The 25,236-nt window shown below is 47.8% G+C and overlaps 1 protein-coding gene across 1 annotated transcript in view; it reads left to right on the forward strand.

The window, feature by feature from the left end:
• CFAP61 (cilia and flagella associated protein 61) overlaps nt 1-23,074 on the forward strand; it is a gene marked incomplete at its 3' end in the record, with an annotated part of 111,399 nt that extends 88,325 nt beyond the window's left edge. Inside the window, exons 22-25 of the mRNA XM_035898619.1 lie at nt 3,239-3,566; nt 4,052-4,143; nt 7,255-7,460; nt 22,984-23,074. Coding sequence (XP_035754512.1) covers nt 3,239-3,566; nt 4,052-4,143; nt 7,255-7,460; nt 22,984-23,074 — 717 coding nt within the window. The remainder of the gene's footprint in view (nt 1-3,238; nt 3,567-4,051; nt 4,144-7,254; nt 7,461-22,983) is intronic.
• Nucleotides 23,075-25,236: the final 2,162 nt, after the last annotated feature.

Consider the following 25,236-nt stretch of genomic DNA (forward strand, 5'->3'; position numbering starts at 1 on the left):
CACAGAGACCTCCATGTGGTTCTTGTTCTTGCACCTTGATATCCATTCACCGCCTCGCCATCAGCCCCCCTCTTTTCCCCACCGCCTTGCCTGTGTGGCCGGTGCCATTCCCTCAAGACCCCCATTTCCTTGTGGTTTGTTTCTCTTGTCCTTTTGTGCCCCATCCCTGTCCTTCCTCCAGCCACGGTTCTTCCCTCTCGAGGTCTCTCTTACCCAGCCTCTACGATGAGAGACGTGCAATTACTTGTGATGTTGGGGCTTTATATTCTCCCAAACCGGTTCAGCTCTCTTGCGTGGCTCCTGTATCTGCTTTTCGCCGCCTGGAGGACGGGCTCGGAGGGGGAGAGGGCTCTGGAGAGCAGCCGTGGCCAGGAAGGCAGCTGCGTTCACGAGGGAGCAGGCTGTGCAGGAATCAGCGCTGCAGCAGCTCTGGGCCTTTTGGGATTTGAGCCAATATCAACTGTTGATTGGCAGTTCTTGGGGGCTTACTCCCTCCCTCCCCTCCCGGGCTGACAGATGGCTCCCAGCCTGGAGGTTGCAGCCGTCCCCTCCCCTCCCCTTGGGTGACACTGTCCTGCCTGTCAGCCGGCAGGACCTGGGGCTGTGTGGTCCCCTTGCCCTCACGGGCAGAGCTTCCCTGATTTTGGATCTGCTGGATGGTTAGAATTCCCTTAACTGTGCATAGTTCATTACTCATTTTATATATGAACAAGCTCAGAGGCTCTGGCTTCTCTGCCGCCGCATCTCTGCCGTACCAGTGTTGCTAACATTGCCAGCTGCCCTTGCTTCCCTCTCCTGTGCCTTCTCTTCCAGCTGGCTCATCCAGCCAGTCGTGAGCATCTGACGCTTGCCCTTAGTCTGCAGAAAGCTCTTTGGTGGCATAATCGGGTAATACCCTTACCCAGGTGACAACTGTGTCCTCCCTGAGGCCGGTGCTGGGGGAAGGTCTTATTGCTGATGCCTGGCAGGGTTAAGTCTCGGGCTGCTCAAGACGAAGGCAGACAGAGAACACAGGCTCGCCTGATAGCTTTTCACCCTTTCCTCAGCCTGTACAGTAGTAGTTCTTGATGGTGGGCAGAAACATTCAACTTGTCATCTAATCGTTTTAAAAGGCGAGGGCACTGATGAAGGGGAAAGCTCTTTATAAAGGCTCTGGAGCTTCACAACCTGTGTTGTAGCAATGAGAGGGTCAGTACTCCTTACAGACCACGATCTTGTTTAAAACATCTCTTGGCCTTGTAATTCTTGCTACTTTTAACCCTCGGTGTCCAGTGTGCTCTTGTTTTACACTACTTTTGGGACCTTAGTTCTGCCACCTTTCAGTTTATCCTTTGTAAGCGGCAATTGCGAAGATGCTGCGTGTAGTTGTAGCTCCTCCCGGTTCCGCGCCTGCGGTGGTCCGACGGAGGTGAGGGCCTGGGGCAGGGACTGTTCTGTGCCTCTGCCCCGGGTTCCAGGCCGGAGTGACCCAGCTTACCTGCTCCTCATTTCTCGTGTTCCGGAACGGAGACGCCTCCGGGTGACGCGGGTTCTGCCCTCCCCAGCGCCTCTCTCAGCTTCAGCTGCATAGGCACTTCTGTCCTCAGCGAGCGCGTTTTTGGTTCCAGGTTTCAGATGGGCTTTTGCCTCTTTACCGTCACTTTTAAGCACTGTAGAAAGCCAAATAAAACACATATCAAGAGAAATGTCAGATGTGCGTGATTCTAAATGGATTCGAAAGCTCCTCTCTGCTAATCAGTGCGCGGAGCCTGCGCGGAGCGTGCGGACAAAAGGCGAGGGCGGTGGCAGGGCCCCGCAGTCCTCGCTCTCGCACTGCGCTGGATTTCAAAGCGGCTCTTCAGGCGTCCGGCGCGCTGTGCATGCCGTGCTGCGTGCTCATCTGCTCACACCGACGGCTAACGCGCAGGACGCATCGGTGGCCGCTTCCAGCACCGCCTGCTTTGTAGTGCTTGTCGTGGTGGTGCTGCCTCAGCTCCTGTTTTGGGGAGATGAGGTCTGATCTGCTTCCTCATGTCCCAGGAGAGGGACTATGCAGGTGCCACAAGAAGATAAAAGAAGGGAATTATCGCTAGCTTTTTTTCTTTGAGACTTAGAGGAGGAATTTAAGGATTTAGGGTGATTTTCTTTCAATGCCCTTGAAATCTTCCTGTGGGGAAGACGAGCTCGTGGCTTCAGTAAATGCTGGTCCCAAGATAAATCCCTACCTCAGGGCCGGTTCTGTAAAGGAGTAAGACAGTACAGGCAGTGTTTTCGGAGAATGGAAGCCACATCTTTTTTCAGTCCCGCAAACCAAACCACAGCAAATAGGTGTCTGTTGCACTCACCACCAGATTCGCTAAGTGACTGCCACGCTCCTCTGGGCTGACCTGGATGATCTTAGATGGATCTGGCGTCCTGTCTCTGAGAGGGGCCAGCCCCAGCGCGGCAGGGGCAGCACTCCCAAGCACTGAACAGATCAGTCTGCCTCCTAAAGCAAGTATTATCCAGATCTGGACTAGCTAGAGACGTGGTTCAGTCCTGACAAAGCTTGGGTGTGCTTTCCAAAATGTATGTCACTATCAAGTATAGTAAATCTCAGTGCTTTCCTTTTCATGTAAATACTCATCCTTTTATACCTCTCCAAATGCCTCGGCCTCCACAGCTTCCACTGGCTTTAATTCTGCTGTCGTAGTTTGAATGAGGATGGCATTTCCACAGAACAATTTGAATTTCCCATCCTTCCATTTCATTGGCTATCCCTGTGCTGGTAGCCGTAGTAATGTAGTTTGGTAAACAGTTAGGCACAATAGTTGGAAAAATACCTGTAATACAGAGTTATCTTGCAAAAATGCAGAGTGAATTGTACTATTCTATTACTTGGTTATTCAGTCTGAGCATTTAAAAGAAGAAAACCAACTTCATAAATGGTTCAGGTCTGTTCCATGTGCTCACGCTAACACAGGAAATGTGCACATCCACTCAGGTGTTTGACAGAGTTAATACTAGAGGTTTTAAAATAAACCTCATTAATAACCAGAAGTAGATGGGTCTAGTTTTGTAATTCTCCCCTCTACTGTCTTTGTTTTAATTTTAGTAGCTATAAATACTGGATCAGAAGGATTTATCTGTGTGTATAAAATCATATTTCATGTTCTTTGCTTTTAAAATCAATAACATTCAGAATGAGGTGTAGGTTTTGATTTATAAAATTAGCCAGTAACTAATGTATAATAACCTACTCTTGTTTACATCTCTTTAGGCATTTTTTAGCTTCGCCTACAGGACAGTGGATTATGAAACCTTTAAGGCAATTAATGATGCTTGCCTTGTTTTTGATGGAAGACTTGTGATCGATACCGAGTTCCGTACTAACGATGCCAGTATCAGGGCTGCAGGTCCTTTAACAAAGTACTCCAGGAGATATTATGGAGATGAATGGACACACAGCAACTTCAATTCAAAAGAGATTGGCTTTGAGCTTGCTGCATCTCTGCTGAATCTCTTTGATCCAACCCCCAAGCCCTTTTCGAAGCCACCAGAAGGCACAGACAGACTCATCCCCATGTACAAAGGGTGTAAAATTAAAGGTACGTCAAAATGGATTTCTGTCGCACTTTCATACCCCTTTTGGTATTTTTGCTGTGATGCAGTAAGGGTAGGTCCGTCTCGCCGAGGATGCCATCTAATGGCAGCGAAGCCCTGAAAGCGGAGAGAGGCGAGTTGCTGCAATAAAAGCTTGCATCGTGGATTTTTGCTAATAAGGGACCACGTTGTGCTTTCATTTATATTGTAGTAACTACGGAGTGTTTCTGGTGACTCAGTGTCTTTATTCCAAGTTCAAGATCAATAAAACTATAATCAGAACTTTTCAACATGTGGCTACTGCACCAATATGTAGGAAAAGAGTTTATACCATGAAGTCCACCAAAACAAAATAAGTTTCTTGTTTTATTTTTAGAGCCATTGAGTAAACAAACAAACAAAATGGATTATGGGAGAAGAAAGGCAAACAAATACCTTACTTTCTTCTTTGTTCATGATTTAATGAATCTCATCTTTTCACTTACGGCAGGAGGTGTTCTTCCTGGAGGTTATAATTACTTGCATATTTCCAAACCAGAAATCCCCATCCGCCTGGACTTAGAACTCGCACTGTGTGATCATGTAAGTTGCTTTATTTAACTTTTGTTTTGTCCTCCATTTGGAAGATGTTCTTATTTCGGATAGCTCAGGTACGTGTATAAGTACCATGCATCTTACAAATATCTTGAGTTAGCATGGGTTTAAGTACGTATTTGGAGACCTTCCGGAGCTGGGGCTTAGCAGCAAACTCTGGAATGGAACAAACCACGTAAAAACAAATCTCTGCAATTATTTGAAAATATTTAATTGATTTTAATGTAAATGCACTGTCATATTGTAAAAGTGGAATGCATACAGATAAGCATATCTGATTATCTACTTTACTGCAGTTCTTAATTCCTTTGCCATGTAATCAACCTAAACCAAGGGGTTTTTGGTCCTTGAAGGCAGGACATAGTTGTCAAGCCCCAATGCCCTGAACTCTTTGTTACTGTTTGTAGCACTTTGGGTTGAAACAGCTCCCTAGCGGGGCACTACAGCTCAACTCCTTGACTCCTTTTTCCAGAGTTGGTGGCTCAGCACTGTGCCTGGCTCCTGGGCACAGGTTGGGAGGTTATCACGCTGGCTTTTTCTTGTACTCTGTTTTTCAGGATGGCTTTCTTTTTGCTTGATTCTGTAGAGAGACAAGTAGTTTTCTCAGTCGTATGGAAGACGTTGCTTTTGAAGTTCCTAGCACATATTTAATACACAGCACATCAAGGTAGTGGTGGTATTTGCCATCAGATTTATGTAAGGGCAAATCCAGTCAGCTAAACTTGGGCACATCATATAAATCAGCCACAGCTGCTGAACAAGTATGAATTGTGTAACCAACTGAACCTCCTAGGTGTTTGTTTCCATACTTCCTGATATTTGGCTTTCTCAAAGATGTGTGATTTCTATAAGGAGGACATAGGATAGTATTAGCTGGATTTCACTAAAATATGCTTTCAGCCTTAGTGCCTACCTCTCTCCTCCCTGGAATGAAGTGCTGTAAATGCATGCAGATGCTAAGACTTCGCAGTCTATCAGGGAAATTGAGTTGATTTCTCGACCAGTAGGAAAAGAATATATTCTGGAAGGGATGCTCTGTACTTCGCAGCTAGGAAATAGCCAGTGCTGCAACTGTGCAAGTTGTCTTTGGGCCAGAAAGAGGGAAGCACTTCACACAGTTGGGCTAGGTGGGAGATTGTCCCATGGTACAAATGCGAGATGCTTCTATTACTGGAGAACCTGACCTGTGAGACAAGAGGAGTAGATTGGTGTATTTTAAACCAGAGAGGATCACCCACCTAGGCAAGCTCCTGTTCCACACAGATTATACCTCTTTCCTCAGGGATTTCTGCATCAAGCCCATTCCTGTAGTTGATGTAAAGAGTGGCTTTTGAAAGGCTACTTCAGTGCTGATTTTAAAACTCGGACAGCAGTAGTCTATAGAAAGAAGTTATTTTTTTAAAACGAAATCCATGCTTTGCTGGGAGGAATCAAAGCATGGCTCACCTTGTTTTCCAGCTTTGCAGGTGCAGGATGAGCTGTCCAAAGCAGCATGTACTGGGAGGCAGAAAGGACTGTCAGAGAGAGAGAAATTGGGTTTGTCACTCCAAATTGCTAGAACATGATTAGAATTCTTCTGCTGCAGCTTTCATTACCTGCTGTCTGAAAAGGCAGCTTCTTTAAAGCCACTCCAGAAACTTCATGTAAATCCTAAAAGAATTTCCTAAGAAAGAAGTCAGAGAAGTGGTGAAAGGTATTAGCTGAGAGAGGTGGAAGGAACAAAGGTTACTGTAGCCTAGCAACAGGTTTTAGAAATATATAAAACTGGAACATGAATACAGCTTTAAAAAATAGCTTCAAGCCATTTGATCATCCCACTGCAGTGTGAGGTTTGAAGCAAATTTTTACATTTTTGCCTTTTATTAAGTGATTTATTTAACCAGCTGAAACTAAATGCTACAGTTTGAGCATCAGCATCCAACATTATTGTTGGTTTTTTTGATAGTAGAGTTGGTGTCAGCAACATGTGGCAGCCCCTGTTCAGCTTAGCAAGGGGGAGTCACTGACAGCAACTCTAAATCGTGCGTGTATGTGTTTGTGTGTATATACACACACATATGCATACATATATGTATGTAATGTAAGTATATGCATATATATTTTGAAGGCAATGGTAATTCATCATTTAAAAGTCTAGAACGTAGACCCGAAGGAAACGTCCTAAGAGATCGAGCCCAGCCTCCTGCAGTTGCAGGCAACCATCTAGTGCGTCATGCCATTTATAAAATTCAGAAGTTTGTTTTAGAACCGAACAGGCTCCTTCTTGGTATTTCTTGCCTTGGAAGGCTGTTCCAACATATCACGCCTCTGACTGCTGGCAAACTTCTACACGCAGCCAAAAATGCTTAATTGGTATGCGATAAATCTTTGAGTTGTAACACTGAGGTTTGCTTGTGACTGATGAACGTGGTAGTACCAACCCTCTGCCTCCCATCGTATAGCTTCTGCCATGCACCATAAATTTGGACTCTGCACGTGCACTGTATATGTGTCTATATGCTGTACACAGAAATATTTACATATAGTTATAAAACTGGAGAGAGAATAAGAAGTATATCAGTGTGTTCTTCACTCGTCAGGATGGTATCCCATAGTAGATTACGGTACGCCATGTGTATGCAATAATACGGGCTCTGTATAATAAATTAGGATGAATAGGTTTCAATTCAGTTGCCTAAACAGAGGCGTGCAGTGTTGTTTGGGATGCCCCAGGGCATCCCTCCTGACCTCCAGCTGCTGCTCCAGGAGGTCACAGGTCTCCCATGGATCCTGTGTCACAACTGCCAGCCCAGTTTGGATGGGCCGTATACCCTCAGGTGTCTCAGATGGCACTTGGGACTGGGCAGCCAAAGCCCACGCTGCACAGGCAGTCGTGTGCTGCACGGTTTTGTGTGCAGCTAATCAAGGTCTAAACCACACAGAAAATCTTTGTGTCCACACCATAGCAAAGTGCCTTGTTGTATAAACCACGTTACTGGGAATGGGTGTTCTTGGTTAAAAAAATGGGTTGTGGATTTCAAGAAATGGTAAATATCCCATGCGTATGCCAAGTCAGGCATCGTTCCATCTCCACAGCTTTCCTGGTGTTTTCTGTTCCAGGGGATGGAGATTATAACCGGGGAGGCAAGCCATGGGAATTATTTCAGGATGCATATCAACAAATACAGTGCGGTAGATAGCATCACCTGCTTTTCAAAGGAACCCTTTCCCACCTCCAACTACATTTGCTTGTACGGACAACATGAGCGTCTTCTTAATGATCTTTGTTATCGCTGGAATGAAGGGCAGATCACAGATCTTTACAGGTAAGGTAGCTCAACGTTGCGCATAAAATCCCCATTCTGGCAGAATTTTATTTTGTTGCGGTTTATCTTCTGGCTGTTTCCCCTTAGAACAAAAGATCGATTTTAAAAAAATATTTTCCATCATTTGGCAAAATTATCAGTGGTAATGCAAGCCCTGAAGACCTTCCTGAAACGAGCTGTGTGTCTGAGATTTATTTGGAGACGGAGCAGTGGTTGACTTGACCACCTTTCATCTGAAAGAGCATTTCAGTATCTTTATAACTTTTGCTTAGCATATTCAGTAGGCTTAACTCGTTCAGATGAACCCTAACAATCTTCTTTTTACTGAAAATTCATATTCAGAAGTCCCTTTTAGAAGTCAGTGGTTTTGTCACTTCGAGTCAGATTTTTAAGCCAGAGGTTTCTAGGGAGATGTTCAATCGCTCGGGATGACAGTGACACTCAGCTTGCCTCCTTGTCTGGTGATAAACCCTAAGGCTGATCCTCACGACGGCGTTCTCGGTGTAAGGGAGTTACTGTCACTTCATTTTGTGGTAAATGGTAAATTCTTATTGTGATACAAAGGTGATAGTGGTGCCTTAGAAGTCTCCAGGTCTGATGTTGTTGTATTTATAACTGATTTGGAGAAAGGCATTAATGGTAGCAAAACTTTCCAATTAAACAATGTTATTTAGGCAACAGTTTGTAAAAGTTTGCTGTGGTCCAAAATAAACTTTGCATGGTAACAGCAACCTACGGGTTCAAAAACATCCATAGGAGTGAAGCACCTGATATCTTGAGACAGGGACTTAGGAGCCTCTGAATTCCCGACCTCCTTCCTCTAGCTTTTGCACTTCGGCTGGTTCAGTGTCAAAAAGCTTCGCCAGAATACGGATAAGGCGTTGTACGTGGCTAAGGACAGGGAAATGAGAATGCCTGCTGAACCCAGGGAGGAGGGGACCCAGGCAGGCCCTCCGGTTAGTGACCAAAGATGGGTTTGTGTGCTGTGTGTTGGGAACAGCAGTATCAGCTGCTGTCTCAAGGGGTGAACTCCCCTGAAGAGGGCTTCACCAGGGCTGGGCGTGCAGCTCTCACGGTTCCTCTGATGCCTTTTGCACTCTCTCCTCATTGTTAATATTACGGAGCCCAGCTCCTCGGTTTTCCTTCTCATCTCGTACTGAAAGACAGGATGAACCCAAACTTCAGCTATGAGGTTTAAAAGTTTCTTGGATAAAAATGCTGCTTTACAGATTTCACTTCAGGAGGGCTTCGTGTGCTTCTGTGAGAGGGGTGTGAAGCTTGTGAATTATCGCTGCTACAGGGATTGATTCTGATTATAGCAAATGTTGGGTTTGTTTTACAAGAGAGGGCTGGCAGACAGCACATGTGAAGCTGACACACGCGGTACATCGTCAATGGGTGCTAAGCAGAAACCGAAGGAGGGGGACACAACTGTGTGTGGTACTGGCTAAGACAACAGATAACCTTCTTCCCTTGTCTCAGCTGATCAGCTAATACGTTTTGAGCACTGGAAGAAACTCAATATTCAGGTTGTGGGAAGGTGTCACCAGTCTTGTTCATGGTGCTACAATATGCAAACACGGCTGCGACCGAATCTTTTCTGTGCACTGCAAATGTTGCCAGACACTGAGGCCTGTGTTGTTTGCCCAGACGTGGTTACAGTGCCAGTTGTTGTATGTGCTAGCAAACTCTACACCAGTATTGACATCTGGAAGAATAAATCCTCTTGCTTTGGGCTTTCGGCCTCCAGCACCGGCAGCAGTGACCCTGACCTTGACAAACCCAGCATTTGTTGCCCGTCTCTCCGTTGCTGCATGCTGGGCACGAAGCCCAGCCCAAGGACCTGAGTGCAGCAGCACTTACCTGCACACACAGACTTTGAAGAGATGAGACATTAACTTTCTGAACAGACAGCTAATTTCTTCATGAGAGAAATTAAGAACGTACCAGCCTCCCTTGCTCTCACGATCGTGAGAGGATCCCCACACGCTGCACAAGCTGGTCAGGGGATTACAAGTAAGATCAAGCTCTGAGATTTTTAAAATCTCTGTGGATGTTTAGGAGAGGCGAAGATGCCAGTGATGGTCTGTTAATAGGATGAGTCAGGCCAGACAACGTTGTAAGAGTAAGCAGTGCAGCTTCATCTGATGGCAGCATATCCGCTCACCGGGGGAGCCACCAGCTCCTGCAGGACTGCTTCTATCTTAACTGGTCTGGGCTCACCAGGAGCTGCCGCGGCACAAGGTCGGGGTGCTCCCGCATCCGCCTCCTCACAGGCACCGTGGCCCGCGTGGCCGGGTGCCCTGGCCAGGATCACGAGCGTGCCATGCAGAGGGACACCACTTACCAGGTCCTCATCATGTCTCTTGAGCTCTTCTTAATTAGTGATGACGAACTAATTTTGGACTTGTCTTTTACAGCCTTTAGATGTGGATGTTGTTTGGGATCTTTTGCCTCATTATTTTATCTCACCTCTCATTAGCCTGTGGGAAAATTCCCGAATCACAGTTGCCAGGTTTTCCTTATCTGTTTATTTTATTGCCTCCAGCCCTGTTCTTCATCTTTATACCTTATCTCTAGATAGGCTCGTTGCTTCTCTTCTTGCTGTTTGGTCATTTGAATGAAGTCACAGATGTTGCTCTGAGTAATTACCATATGCTGTTCTTTAATCCTTGCTCGCTTGTGTCTTCCGGTGCTTTCACAGGCACGCAGGCACGCACACCTACGTTTCCATTCATATCGGCCCGGTATTCCTGTCGCAAACGTCTGTGCTATGAGGGGGATAGAGTCTCTAGCTGGTTCAAGAGGTGGGAGGCAGAGGGGCGAGCCACTGCAGTGAAGGACAGCCCTTTGCAGTCAGGCAGGCAGGGTGAAAGGACCAGCCAGAGGAGGAGGCAAGCTGCCGGCAAGCTCCATGTAGCACTCCTAGCACAAAGCAACCCGGCACAGGAAATTGCTTCTTTCAGGAGGAGGCAGAGCCATGGAAAAAGGCTGGCGACATAATGTAGTCTCATAATATAGAACAGAATATCGTATGGTATATACAATACGTATACATCCACGCAATACAGTCTCGTAGGCGATGTGCATATACAGATGTACAGTATGCAGCAATATACAGGGTTAGAACCTCGCCATGGGGAGACTGTCTGTTAGGAAGCCATGAGGTTGGAAAATGTTTTAGCATCTCTTGTGAGACGAAGATGGTCTTGAGGCTTTTATGTAGATAAAAAGCGGTGCCTGGTCGTCTTTTGGCAAGGAACATATGAAAATGTACTCGTTGATTGCTAGGTGTGTGATAAAAAAGCAGAAAAACTGTTCTGGGTGGTGTTCACGTGGTCGGCAGTGATCTTGCATGACCGTGTGAATGCAAACCTGATGCTAGGACTGAATTCCTCTTTCTGACTTTGAAAGAAATCCTGCTAAACTAGTACGCATTACACTTAGGTCCACTTGCCGTATCTTCTAGCAAGATGTGAAGTTCACTTAGTGAAAAGAAAACGCAGACCGTGAAAATGTGGTGGTTTGTTAGTGAAGCTGCTGAACTGGCTGGTCTGGAACATTCATTCCCCTCCTCCCTTCTCTATGCCTCTATCTGGGGGGGGCTTCCTATAAGGCAAGAAAGTGCAATGTTTTAATCTTTTGGTCTGCATTTAGATTTCCCAGCATGGCATCTAGTTCCAGGAATGGACACAGTGGAACAGCTGTCACCTGGGAGCTAATTTATTTCTGTGTAGCATGCAAATTATCTTCTAAATAATTAGAGACTGCACCTAGCAATGAATTTCCTCACTGATTTGCGTTCGGTAGAAGGGCTGAAAGTTAACCCCATGATACCGGATTTCCTGACCATAATGTGCCAGTGCCATTTTCAAATTAGCATGAACAACAGGCCCTCAAGATTCAGCTAACTTGAAGAAGTAACCCCTTCCGGTTGTGCGCGTGAAACCGCAGCTAATGGTAATAATGAGATAAATAACATTTCCCTTCGCTGGCAGAAAAGTTCCATCGATTTCAGTATGAGTTCAGCGTGATTAAAAGCTGCAGGACCTGACCCGCAACCACATGAAGGCTGAAATCACTTCCCTCGCCTCCTCGCTCCCCTACAGTCCACGCTCGGGGTGGAGGAAGCCGAGCAGGGTGGTGGGCGTGCATCGCCCTGCCCCGCTGCCTGCCAGAGGGCTCTGCCAGCCGCTGCTGTCCCAGCCTCCTCCCAGCCCCTCGGCCCCCAGTTTGCAGGGCCAACACCCCGATGCCCCAGTCGCCCTGCGTACGGTTTGTGTGTGTTCGGACTGCTGCCCTTCAAGACTGCCAAGTTCATAAATTTATCAACCTCGCAAGCAGTAACCGAAAAGCCAGCATAAAATCATCTGACTATTGCCACAGTCACTTAGCTACAAAATGCCCGAGCGCGCTTGAGAGCGTAAGCTTTTAGCGAGCTAGGCGCTCCTCCTCCCTATTACAGTATTTTCACAGCTCACTGAAAGCCTCAAATGCTTTTGAATTAATTTTTTTTTTCAGGGAAACAGTGCTTTTAGCGCTCATAGTTAAACCAGCCAGCACTGTATCTGATGGAACCAAAGACTTTTAAAGTTTCTTTTCCTTTCTCCTTTAGCAGACGGGTACTATGTGCATTCTCAAAGGAGGTCTTGGTGCAACCCTACAACTGCACAGTTAAAATAAATGCTCCACAGAATGCCTAGCTGCCCTAGCTGTCATCCCAGTGATACGGACATAATGTGGTAACAACACATATTAGTCTTTTTCAAAAATAGTTGCCTATAGTCAAGCTTCTGCAGCCATGTTTGGGCCTGATTCTCGTAGGTGTTAGGTATTCCAGCTTAATTCAGAGTAGCGTGTGAGTGGGCTCAGCTCATTACTTAGCTAAACACAAATCTAACAGCCAGTGGTTTTGTTTCTACCTGTGCAAATAGGCTGTTAGGCCAGGAGATGGCCGCATCCAGTCGGACAGCTCCCTTCTGACTGCGTAGCAGCAGGCTGCCCTTCATCCCTCTGACTTCTAAGGGATGCCAAGGTCTACTGGGCAAATTGTCAGGGCCTTGGACAGGCAATATTTACGGACCAAGAAAAGTCTCCTCCTCACTTGTCACCGTGCTACAAGAAAAAGGCGCTGTTGCCATCAGCGATGGTCACCCTTCTGTCTGCCGCGTGCCACCACGGTAGGCGTACTCACTCCACCCAGGCCTTCGGCCATTCCGTTCCTGAACAGAAAGGTCTTACAATGCAGCTGTCCCATGTCAGGGCAGGCAAAGCCACAGGAACCGAAGACACGGTGTCCTAAAGCCGAGGATTTTGTATACAAACCTTTCATGTCACCTGGAAGTTTAGCAGCATTACTGCCTAAATTTGGAATCCACTTCAGGAAGGAATTTCTGCAGTTCTTATTAATTTCCCGTAAGGTTGCCTCTTAAAAGGTGGTATTTGAGCTGGTATTTGAGCACCTAAGAGTGAGGCTCTGTCCAACAGGGACGACTTCTCTTGAAGGCAAAAGACAGCAAATTCCAGTAGGTTTCGTATGAAGTGTCCCCTGTACCACACTCCTTCCCTTCCCTCGGAGGTCTCCAGTGCTCGCTTGAAAGCCTTCAGATTCTTTCCATTGCCATAGCAGCCGATAAAAGAGGGGGGGTGGGGAGAGAGCTCAAAAATATTTTTTTTCTTTTATTTTTAAGCTTACAGATTTGTTTCTGGTCATCAGTGCTCCATACTGCTTCACAAAGGAGGAATGCAACCAGCCAGTTACACCCTTTTGTATTCTCCCCAGATGAAGGCGACTGTAAGGCAGTTGCCAAGTTATGGAACGTGTCCACAGAGCGGTGGAATCTCCCTCCGCTGCATCTTAAGAACAAAATGGATAATTAGAGGGGTCTCCTGGTACTTGGCAACCAAATGGATGCTCACTGGCATCATGCCTTTAATATGGGGTAGAAGTGCTTCATGTAGGCTTCATTTGGCATTAATGAAAACCAAATCTACTCACATAATGCATAAAAATCTGATCCGCTAGTTTCTAAAATACTTAAGTAGCTTATTTATCAAATTAGGTGTGAGTGGGTTTTTTCTGTGGGATTTTGTAATACTGTATTAATTAACTTGTTTTCAGTCATGAGCTACAGAAGATGCTGGCTGCAGCACGCTAATGTGGCAGTAGCACTGGTGACGAGGGAAAGGAGTACCAGCGTGGCGTGACAGCGAGCGCAGCAAAGGCAGCGCCACCGGGGGAGAGGCGCAGATTTGGGCTGACAGGGATGAAGCGTCCTGGCAGAGGCGACATCATTATGCCAATCAGTTTCTAAAGGGCACCCTCTGACATGTTGGGATGCTCAGCCATCCCTTTCTCAATTTTCTTCTTGTACCGATTCGCCGAGTGCTCTCGGCGTACTGCTGAGGGTGGTGAGCTGCTGTGTGTTAAGCACTTCAGTATTTCACAATTTGTCGAGCATGCTGATAGACTGACGCATGGTTTAGCAGTCAAAGTGTTTTGAATAACACATAACACCGAGTACTAAGTGCTCTATTTATATTGCGTTTATATTTAGTTCTCACCAGAAATGCGCTTTCAGCCATCTGTACTTACTACAGTTTGCATCGTGGAGCCACCTTGGTGCGCACGGGCTGGATGGTCAGGTGTTGCCGTGGATGTACGTTGGCTTTCCAGCCAAGAGCTGAGGAACGTTGCGGGGTCAGTCCTGTGGGGGAGTCCAAGGTGGCAGCGTGAATGTTAAAGGGCGGTTAGCGGAGACACCTTACAGGCAGGCTCATCCAAGCTGAGCTCAAAGAGACTTGTTACCTTTTTTTTAATAACTTGGTTTCCAGCATTTTAAGGACTCGTCCAACTCATTGACAATTTGTCTACCCTACATAGCGGTCTCAGGTAGCACCATGCGGAGGATGAACTTGCCACCGTTCATCGCACGGTAGCAAAGCTGTCAGCAGCAAGGTGCAGGTGCACTCCGAGTGCCTCATCTCCACCGCAAGCTTTGGGGTTCTCCAGAGCTGGGGTTTATGTGTCCACCAATCTGCAAAGGTCACTTTGGGGACTGGTGATATGAGGGGCTGGGTGCGTAGAGAGAAGCCCCCATCAGCAGATGTTAACCAGAGGCTTTTTGGCAAGTAGGAGGTGGAAGGGTGGCTTATGACTCTGGCAATACCTGTGCATGGGACAAAAAGTACAGAGGATTTTGCCGAAATGTAGTGACTAAGGAAATTTTTTCCCAGTGCCAGAACAGCAGATAGGATTCAGTGCTCACATAACTTACACTTGCATAGATCTGTGGTGATCCAGCCCGATGTCTGTTAGAAGATCTGTCTTCACTGCTGTTAGCAGGGTGACACGAGACCAGGCTAGTGCTCCTTTTCCTGCGTGCAGCCTGGCCGTGGTGGGTGTTGCTGTCCAAGAGGCTAAGCACCCTGGAAAAAAGTAAGGGATACTCTACGTGAAGCTGCACACCTTCAACAGCAACAGGTACTGATACGCAATGGGACACGAGGTGCCAAACGTGCAACAGAAATGCGCGAAGGAGTCAAACTCCCTTTCACTGAGATGCTTTGGAAAATTCCACCCAGAAACTATGAAAGTGGATAATGCCACTGGCTGCTTCCTTAGCTGTTCCCTTCAAACCTGGTCAGTTATGCCCACGTTACAGCTTTTGTACTAGCTGTGCAAGCTGAGTGCTCAGAAATGTTTTAAGCGATATGAACAACATTTACTTATTATTTTAAAGTAACCATTTAGATCTTTTCTGCTTAAGTTCAATTCACACATCATAGAACTGTTCACATTGGGCTGGAAGTGATTTGGTAAGCGGTGCCACTGGATGGGAGTTTAAGCAGGAACACCACACTGCACTGTTTATTGACGCAACCCTAATAATAATCTTGCACTATAACAAATAAATTAGGAAAAAGAAAAACATTGGATGTTTTCAGTATTATTTTTAAAAGGACTTGGTAAAGATATACATTTATTACTTCTAGGCAGGATGATCAGCGATTATTTAAACACAAAATGCATGCTACATAGAAAAGCTGGTTTTAAACCAGACCTTCAAAACCGAAGAGTGATTGTTCATTAAGAGAAATACTAGAATGCCCTGCTGCCTGGAATTCGCCGGATCCCATACCATTAGCACACTGTGATTACATTTAAGGGATTCCACCTTAGGCTTTTGTTCATCACGCAGGCGGTAAGACTTGTTTTCTGCAGGGATGAAAAAAACCAGAGAGGAAATGTGGCAGGTAGTGAGCATGGCTGAGAGGGACTAATGCTGCTCAGTACGCTTCGCAGCCTAATTAGAGGGAAATTTGTGGGCTTTTTATGATGGGAGAGACAGGATAAGGAAAGAGGAACACGTGAAGGGATATCAAAGCACTAACAGCTTTTTTGCTACCAGAATTAAATGCTCACCCCACGGTGCGCTGGCAAAGCTGTACTCACATAGCAAACCCATGTAAGTGGTAGAGTCCTTCAGGTAGCTTTACATGTCTGTACGTTAATGCAGGTTTTAAGGAGCAGCTAACTTGCTAATGAAGAGCTACGTTACTAAGAAACCCCACGGCCAAATTAGTAAGTAAAGGCTAGTCAACTGAACCTTACCATGTGGATTTGCAGTCGAACCTTGCTGATTCATATTAATAATTATGCAAACCACTATGAATGATTGAACACTGAATTCATAAACAAGTAATTGCAGAGAAACAATCATTCCACTGCACACACATATTTATTGATTTTGTGCGTCAGATTTAATTTCCTTTTAATTGTTTTTCATAATACATTGCATGTGAAATCGTGCTGTGTGAAAAAATGCAATAAACCTTATTTCAGGGTCAGCCATAATTTCGTCCTAACAAGAGCAGAGAGCAATGGGTTTAGATCCATTTTAAAAAACACAGAGTTTAGAAAGTTTGAAGAGCAGTTCAGTGAGAACCAGCTACACGACAACCGCTGCCATCTGTAAAGTGTCCAACCTTCACCGAATTCCAGTGCTGAGAGAAGGGAGAGGATCTCGCGGGCACTCAGAACAGGAGAGGGCTGTACTGCCTCCGTGTGGAGCCGGTATCGCCCAGATCCGCTCTCTGAGGGTGCCTCCAGGTAACGGCCCCGCACTGTAACGTTCCCAGGGTATTAAACGTGCAGAAAACAGGAATGACTTGCCAGTGGCGATGGATAGCCGGCATTTGCAAAGTGAAGATGCTGGCAAAGCAACAGATTGTGTAAACCATGACCCGTGCCCCCCTGCAGTCAGCGGGTCTCTGCAGGAGCCCCAGCGAGGTTTTGGAGTGGGCCCAGTGGGATCAGTGTTGTTCCCTGCGAGGCCTGGATTCAGTGCCCATCGTCCTTGGGAAAGAGCTGCAAGATCAGCTGCGCTGCACTGTTTTGCTATTGCAGCTTCAGGAAAAGGGTTTTGTAAACCACGGCTTTCAAACCAGTTGTCTTCCGAAGAGAAGACGTTGCAGGCTGGGTCGTGGCTCTGTTAGCAGTGGCAAAGCAGCGCAGGCTTCCGTTCTGTGACTGACTTACCAAAAAGTACAAAAGAAATGTCAGCCTGTAAGTTAGTGAACGCTACCGTTAGTTTGTAAATCTGCCTGATGAAGTAAATCACAGATTCATTGGCCGTAAGGCTGCCGATGTCGCTAATTGCTGGGTGAGGGCAGTAGCAGAGGGTCCCGGGCTAATGAGTTCAACAGGAGTGACTGAAGTGCGTGGCCACAGAGGCGCTCAGCGAGTGGAACTACAGAACAAGGAGTTAAATAGCTTCCTTGCCACAACCAGCATTGGTTCAACATTCGCTTGATCGTTCAGCAGTTGTAAGTGAATTTTAAGAAATTGCAGACGAGGGAACATTTTATGTTCTTTGTGATTACGAGCAGTGCTTTCAGGTGGTGCTTCATGGGATTTTACACAAATTAGTCTTGCTTTTTACCTACATAAACGAGCTGTCTTTCAAGATTTTTGGTCAGATGATATTTAGCAGGAAATGTTCAGTGGTTCTGTTTATAGTGTCTTTAAATTTACACTCTACAATTCCCGGTCCAGCCGTGCAAGGTCTATCTGGAAATTCTCTGTATCCTTTACTGGCATCTCAGTATCTGTGTAATTAAGAGTCTTAAAAGCATCCATGTATTGTCCCCAAACCAAGGCATCTTCTCTTTTCCTGGCGAGATGGGACACCGCTTCTTACGTGCCCTTGTGCTGGAGAAAAGGCTTCTGCTAATCTGCAGACTGTTTGGGAAGCAATGTCAGAATGACCTGGAAATTAAAATTGCATTGCACCCCAACCCAGCGCAGCGCTTTCCTCTCCCCGCTGCGGAACTCCCTGCTCTTCGTAGGCGCCCCTGGCATAACTGTGCTGTACCGGGGCCCACGCCGGCCGGGCAGCTGCTTCAGCTTCATCTGTTTGTCCTCCTGGCTTGGTTCACGGTGCTTGCAGTAGCAGCAGCTTTCTTCTTCCTGACGAGAGAGGGGCAAAAGCAAGGAGGAACGAGGCACGCTGCAGCAAAAGCACGCCAGCAGCGGGGCGGCTTTTTCCATCGTGTGCCAAAGGCACCAATGAGAAACTCAGCTTCCATGAACTGCTAAAGTCACACAAGTTTAAAGAGTCCAAACGTGCTCAGGAATGACTTTGAATATTCTGAGGTCTGAGTATTTGAGAACTGACAGGGAATCTTCCAGATGTAGCTGGTACAGCCTGGAGATAGTGCATTTCAAGCATTACATTTCTTCTTAAAAAAAGAAGCGTAAACCCAGAAAAATGGATATCCAGCTTGAAAATCCACCGTGTGGTACGAAGTGGGCGGCTTCAGAGAGAAGAGGAGACTGCACTACTTGCAGATTAACAGGAGGTTAAGTTCATGGATGACTCTGCCTTGCACTGCGCACCACAGAAGCGCGTGCTGCTCCGCGCTGCCTGCAGTGCTGCTGGCGGAAGACACGACGGCGAGCGGCGTCCCACGGAGCTGGCGAGGCGAGGCAGGGCGCTGGTGAGCCGCAGACTGCTTTGTGAGGAAACGAACGTGGTTTAGGGATCCGTGCTAATGAGTACTGAGACATTTAACAGAAGTCGCAAACAGACTCAAACTACTTCATAGACTGTCTGAGTTTCTGAACGTAGCTGCTTCCTCCGCGTTTATGTGTGTCGGTGAAAGAGCGGGGATGCAGGAGTTGCGTTTGGTTTTATTATTGTTTCCCTAAAAGCTTTGAGTAGCCAAAGAACACCAACAGCCACAGCATCCTCAAGATCTGTAGTTAATAACGAGCCAGTACTCTGCAGAGGGATTTTTCAAAGGCATGGTCACGAGGAACAGGTGCCCCGCTGCCCGTCGAGCTTTCGAAGATCCTGTGCCTTGTCCCGGTCTCGGAGCAGAGGGAAGTCCCCGGGAGCGCAGGCGCGGCGGCGGCGAGGGCCTGCCGCCTCGGGGGCAGCTGGAACGCCCTTCGGGGCTCTGCGCCAGCGCGGGGCGGCCTCGGGGCGCACACGCGCTCTGGATCGATGAGCTCACCTGCAGGGAGGGATCGTTCCCGCTGCCTAGTGAGCCGTGGGGCCTGCGTTCCCAGGGCATAGGTGTGCCCACGGGCTGCCTGCGGTGGCACCCGTTACCTCTGCTGTCATCGGGCTCATGGAAGCAGCAAGAAAAGGAGTGGAAGGAATTAAAAACACATTATAATCCTCATATTAAAAAGAAAAAAAAAAAAGAAACCCACTATTTTCCAGGCTGTAATAATGAGGTTTACTTTCACATGAAGAGGAATGAAAAAATCAGACCTTTTTGAAAAATTGGTTTCTGGTTTTTTTTGCCATGTTGGATACATTCATGTCGCTGCTTTCAGCTGCTCTTTCCAACCAAACTTGTTTGGTTTTCTTTTTTGAGAGGATTTCAGCTGAGATTTTCCCAAGAAAAGCACCCCATGCGAAATGCATAAAGACAAAATCAACCACGGTCCTCAGAAGCCCATCTTTAACAATGTAAGTGGAAATTATTGGGGCCTTGCTTTACTTCATTTTCACGAAGGGAAGCAGAGGGAAGAACTTCAGCCCGCAGACGTTTGGAAGACGTTGCAGTGGTGCGATAACACTGATCCGTACGAGCATTACCGTCGCGAAGGGTAAAGATGAGGTGTGCCCCACCAGATGAGCTCACGCCACAGAGCTGGTCTTCACCTTTCCGCCATCACTTCCTCGTCATGGGATTTACAATTATTTTTAAAAACTTCAATTACTGATTTTTTTTTTAACTTTATATCTTGCTTTTTGTTTTGCTGTTGTACAAACAGAGTGTGTTATTCTGAAGGTTTTTCATTCAGATTTTAAGATTTTCTGGCTTTAACAACCTGCTGTCAGTGATCAGTCTCGTGCCGTTAGACGACAGAAACGCTGCCGGAGGTGAGGGTCGGGTCCCTGTGCTCTGCTGTAGGGTGCCAGGACACGCCGCAGACCTACGGCAGCTTTGGAATTAGCTTTCTCGGAGGCAGAAGCCTTGTCCTCCCAAAGCGGCGTGCAGTTGCAAATGGAATGGAGAGTCGATACCGACCGTGCTCAGACGGGAAGCCGCGTGCACGCGCGCTCCGTTTTTGCTGGCATAGCAGTGGCCAACTTTGTCCGTTTTGTTTCACGCTGCAGCTCTTGAAAGGGGAGAGATGCCATCCCTGTCTTTTGTACAGGACGCCACTAAATATTTTCCTCCTTCTCCCCTTTCATCTAATGTAGGCTACACATCACAAACGAGGCAGAACAGAGTTTAAATATTGTTTGTCAATGAAAAGGCGAGCCCAGCTTCCTAGCAACAAAAAGGATGTCGCTTATTGTCTTCCCAAGGAGACCGTTTCATCCCATCTCGTTACAAATGCCTTCCCGTGATGGCTTCTGTCGATATAAAAGTCTGCCAGCAGGGGATCCCCGTTAGGAAGTGACCAAGTTTGAAAACCCGTTATGCTCCTGGCAAACATTGTCATCTTGTACATATTTAGCCTGATCACTCTGGCAGGTTATGAAAGCCTAAATGGTGCAAACACATGTGGCAGATGCCGTTCTCATGATAGTTGAGGAGCCTTTGAGCCTCTGTTGGTAGCATGCCAGCTTCATCTTGTGCACTGAAGAGCATTATACTTTCAAGCCTTCTACGGCGCGCCCTGAGGGACTGCTGCTGAAGTGGTAATAAAATTCAGAATGAGCCTCAGAAAGTCAACTTGTTGGTTTGGCGTCAGAGGGGCTTTTTCATTACTGAGCTTCCCTTTAGCAGCCATATGTAGATCTGCTGTCTCAAAAACACCATGTGCCCCTTTAGAAAGGTGACTCGAACTGAAGAGATAAATATTAAAAACCGCAGAGCCGGCAGAGAAAGTGAATTGTTTCTGTGAAGCGTACCTTTAAATTGCCTTTGGTGGTTGCGTTTCCTCAGGTGAGGGGAAGTGAAGGGAATCTCGGGGCACATGTTGTTTTCCAGCAGCTCCTCGTGGCAGCCTTTCTGGAAAGTACAGACAGGACACTCGCTGTTCCCCAAAAAAGGGGCATTTTGTTTCCATTAAATGTTGCAAACTGGGTGACACGCTTCATGTTTTGAAGCTGTGAATATTGACAGGAGCAGTTGACAGTGCAGTTACGGACCGAGCTGGTAAGGGTAGCAGTAATGCGTAGCATCCCCGAAACGTTCTGTAACCAACACCCAACGCAACATCTCCAGAGGGCAGGCGAACAACTTAACCGGGGTAAGGCGGCTGGAAGACGTGCCTCAGTCGAGATGAAATCACCCTATCAGGGCGAGGGTTAAAATTAAGATGGCAGCTTGAAAAGAAAATGCTTGGCCAGTGGGACACGGCTTGTAGCAGGGCATAGCAGTAAAAATAGGGAGTCTTTAAGTATCTTAACGTGTTCTTGTGTAACACCCCCCTTTTCCCTGCTTTGCTCTCGAGGATCAAGGCTTGTGTTGGGTGGGGGTTTTCCTTCTGAAATCGAAGGGCCTTTAAAGATTTGGGGAATAGCCCGTTCTTTCCTAGCTCTCTGCACACCTTACAGGTACGTAAGCACTTAAATCAAGACGCTTACAGATGAGATGAGCTCATCTTTTCTGACGTTTCACGCCCGCATGAACAGGTAGCGTCAGCCGCGGTAACAGCTACCCGAGGCTCGGAGGCTGGGCAGCACCTACCATAGCAGGAACACAGTGTTTGTGACCGCGTCGATAAGTATTTATACTGCGAAAACATCTATCGGAGAGAGCCCCGCTGTGCTGGACACCGTGCAGATCCCGGAGAGGCAGCCCCAGCCAGCCTGCGATACAAAGAGAAACCCAGATGAAGGGGCACAGCGGGAAGGGGGAGAGAGCTTATGGTGGGACGGGTATGCAAAGACCCAGCGCGGCCCTGCCAGGTGCACGCTGTTATTAATTGTGCGGGGCGTTAGTGAGCGCTGGAGTTTCACTCGCAGAGCGGGAGGGGGAAATCCTGCCATTTGGCACTGGTGGAAAAAGATCTGGTGCAGAACGGAAACTGGACGCGAGCTTTCTGTAGGCAGGTATGTCAGAATTATTAAACCTGGCTAGTGCCTTCTCAGTTGCTTTATCCAGAGCTTCGATTAAAGACCACGCAACTGAACCGAGCGATAGCATACGCCTACCCCGGGCAGCAGAGCCGAGCGCCCGTGCTGCTGCCATTCCGAGGAGCAGAATGCTGGTCGCAGCCACGCACATGCGCTCCTCTTAGAACTTCCTGGGTGACCCTGCGGACGTCTGCTCGGTCATTACTGGGCACGTTACGTGGGGCACCTCCCGACTCCAGTTAGCGTCAACAGGAATTACACACGGAGCATCTCGCCGAAGCTGTAAAAATTATTTTTCATTCTCGAGGGAAGAGAAATAAATCACAGCTTTGCAATCTAGCTGCCTCTGGTTATATCTACAGCCTGAGGTTCTACACCGAGTCCTGTCCTCTCCGCCCTTACTCCCTTTTCACAGAAGAACGCTGTCGTGAATGCTGTCACCAAAGGGAAGAGTTAGGAGAGCTCGCTGCGAGCACAGGTCCAGCGCAGCTCTAGCGTGGTGGTGCAAAGAACATATTGCAGCACTGCGGTGGCCTGTTTTTCTGGCCTTTATTAATCCAGAAACCTTAATGATGAACAACATTTGTGTCATTGTCTACACAAATTTAATTTGTTTATGCAGCAGTTCAGTTAATCCTGCAATCTGCTTTTCTCAAATGAGGACAGATAATGGAGACACCGTTCTTTACAGGTCTTCAGGCTTTTAAATTCTGATAAAATCAGGATTCTTCACTGGGTCTTGCCACAGCTCTGAATTAAGCCACTTTAAATGTAATTACTGAAGCTGGCTGTACATCAGGAACATCCATTAAAAGAATTGATTGACCATGCTGTTACGGGAGGCATTTTATGAACAAACGATCATGATGGGTCCAGAACTGTAATTTATAAAGGCAAAAAAGCAGGTAAATACTTTATTAGTGGTTAATGAGAGGTTCACAAGATAACTAAATCTCTTCTTTTTTAACCAGCTACTTCAGGGAGCCTTGGTCCATGGCCATCTATCACGATCAGTTTATTGATCTCAAGAAGGAACTGCGCCAAGTCCTGATGGCGGAACAGGTAAGAAAAATGACTGGCGAGTGCATTTTATTATTTAGGTAATTTGGTAGTGTTGTTCACTTCGGCTTCTTCGCCCGTCTTTCTCCTAAAGCTCCACGTTCCTGTTTAACTGTTTCCTCTGGGAAACGCGAGCAGGCCCCGTACCCCGCAGCGGGGCTTCACCGACAACAGCATGTTGGTCACTTGGGTTACTTAGGCCTATTTTCAAATTTGCCAGTAGAAATTGAAGCTGCTTTGTCGTCCTTCACAGCATTTTTGCATCACACGTGCAGTTTAGTACGACTACTGCGCAGAACCTGGAGGCTTTTTTCTTCGGTTACGCCCTTTATTTATTGCTCCCTAATACGCATAGGCTCTGGGCGATCCCAGGCCTGTCTCAGCTGAGCCTACGAGAGGTGGCTTTTCCGACATCTCCCCACGGGGAATGGCTTTTGTAGCAGAGAAGTGAAAGGAGCGGGCTTTTTCAGTGATAAGTGGATTTCCTGAATAAGGGTGAAATTAAAATGTTTGCTAATGCTGTTCACAGCTTTGGCCTTCGTACCGTAGACGGAGGCATAAAGTCTCAGCAGCCTGTAACTGCCTGCTCAGAATCCAAAGCCCTGACAGGAGCTGCTAACTGCAGATTCCCAGCCCCCCCAAACCGCCTCCCCCGCCCCCCGACGACCTTCTGGCCGATCTCAAACGTAATTTGCAGTCTGGATCTTGGCGCTTCCAACCCGCTACTTGGGACCGACTTACCCTCTCTCTCCTCGTGCTGCCTTTGCCTTTGCTTAACGCCACGGAATCCCCTGCGGTGGCAGTATTTTTTAAGTATTCGCTCACAGAGTTTTTAACTGTGCAGAAAACAAACAGACTCAACGGGGAGTGGGGGCAGGGTGGCCAAAGGAAGGGACGTTGCAGGGCTACCCACCTCTTCCCACGGCCCAAACGGGCGAGCTGTCGTGGTCACAGCTGTAGCCACACGGCGCCCGACCCCCGTGCTGGGTGCCACCTTCCTCCTGTGGCCGGGACACGGGAAGCGCCTCAGTGCAGGTTGGGCTCAGGTTCTCTTGGAGGACATCTATGAAAGAGCCCAAAATGAGATTCTGCGGAATGGAGGCCTGACGAGAAGCGTTTTTCTTGCCACCATTCAGCCGCATTTCGCGCGCTCTAAGTGTGAGCAACTGGCAAAGGGGGAACTGGTGTCCTACGGACGGAAAGACTGGCCTGCCTTGCCCTCTTGCTGCAGTGGTCCCTACACACCAACACGGTCCTGCTGGACGGACTGAAAGCGCCTCTGTGCGTCAGAAGGCTTACACGAATGCAGATGGGGGTATCTGCCGCTGATCGCAGGTCTGCCTTTACTTTTTGTACTTTTACTTGGATTTTTTTCACGGTGATGTGAACTATATTTGCTAAATGCCACATTTATACACTTCCCTTGGGCGTTCCTTCTAGGCACGCTGCCAAGCACATAGTGGGTACCGTGCACTTAGGGAATAGATGTAAAACGCCTCGGGATCGGCTGCGTCGCTGTAGGGAGCAGGAGACCTACTGCCCGCGCTTCCTGCTGCTCCCGCTGGCTTCAGCGTGCGCATACGCTAGTGGTGAAATGTAAAAACGAGGGGGAAATGCACCTTCGGGAGGGGTGTGCGAGAGCTGGGGGCGCGTCAGCACGCACGAGTCGGGCGCTCCTGGGTACAGTTTCCACAGAAACTGGAGATCAGCCTCCGGCGTTTAGGGGTGATACCCGGGGCACATGCACGGAAGAGCCGGTTACAGCTGGGACGGGGGGGACGCTTTCAGCCTGGGGGTTGCGGTGGTCACCCCAGCGCTGCGCCCGACGCTCGCATCGCGCAGGGGATGCTCCTGGCTGTCGCGGGAAGCCGGGCGGCGGCGTGGGGAATGTTTACCCTTCCGCAGGATCGCAGGCGCGTGTTTATTTCAACATGCAGCGCTCCAGCGATGCAAACATGCAGATGGCGGGGCTGGGTTGTTGCACCTACATCAGCTGTTGGAGCGTTACAGCAAACCGCGGGAGGGCACACATCTGCGCCGCCAGCTTTTCTCGACGAGGCGCTTGGCCTCCGGGAGAAAGAACGGTGTGCTTCGGGGTGCGGTGGGGGTGCGCCGGGAGGTCAGCCAGCCCCGGCTGGTGAAGCGGGGCCGGGGGGGGACACACC

The sequence above is a fragment of the Egretta garzetta genome, unplaced genomic scaffold, assembly GCF_000687185.1.
Source record: "Egretta garzetta isolate BGI_Z169 unplaced genomic scaffold, ASM68718v1 scaffold198, whole genome shotgun sequence".
NCBI lineage: Eukaryota > Metazoa > Chordata > Aves > Pelecaniformes > Ardeidae > Egretta > Egretta garzetta.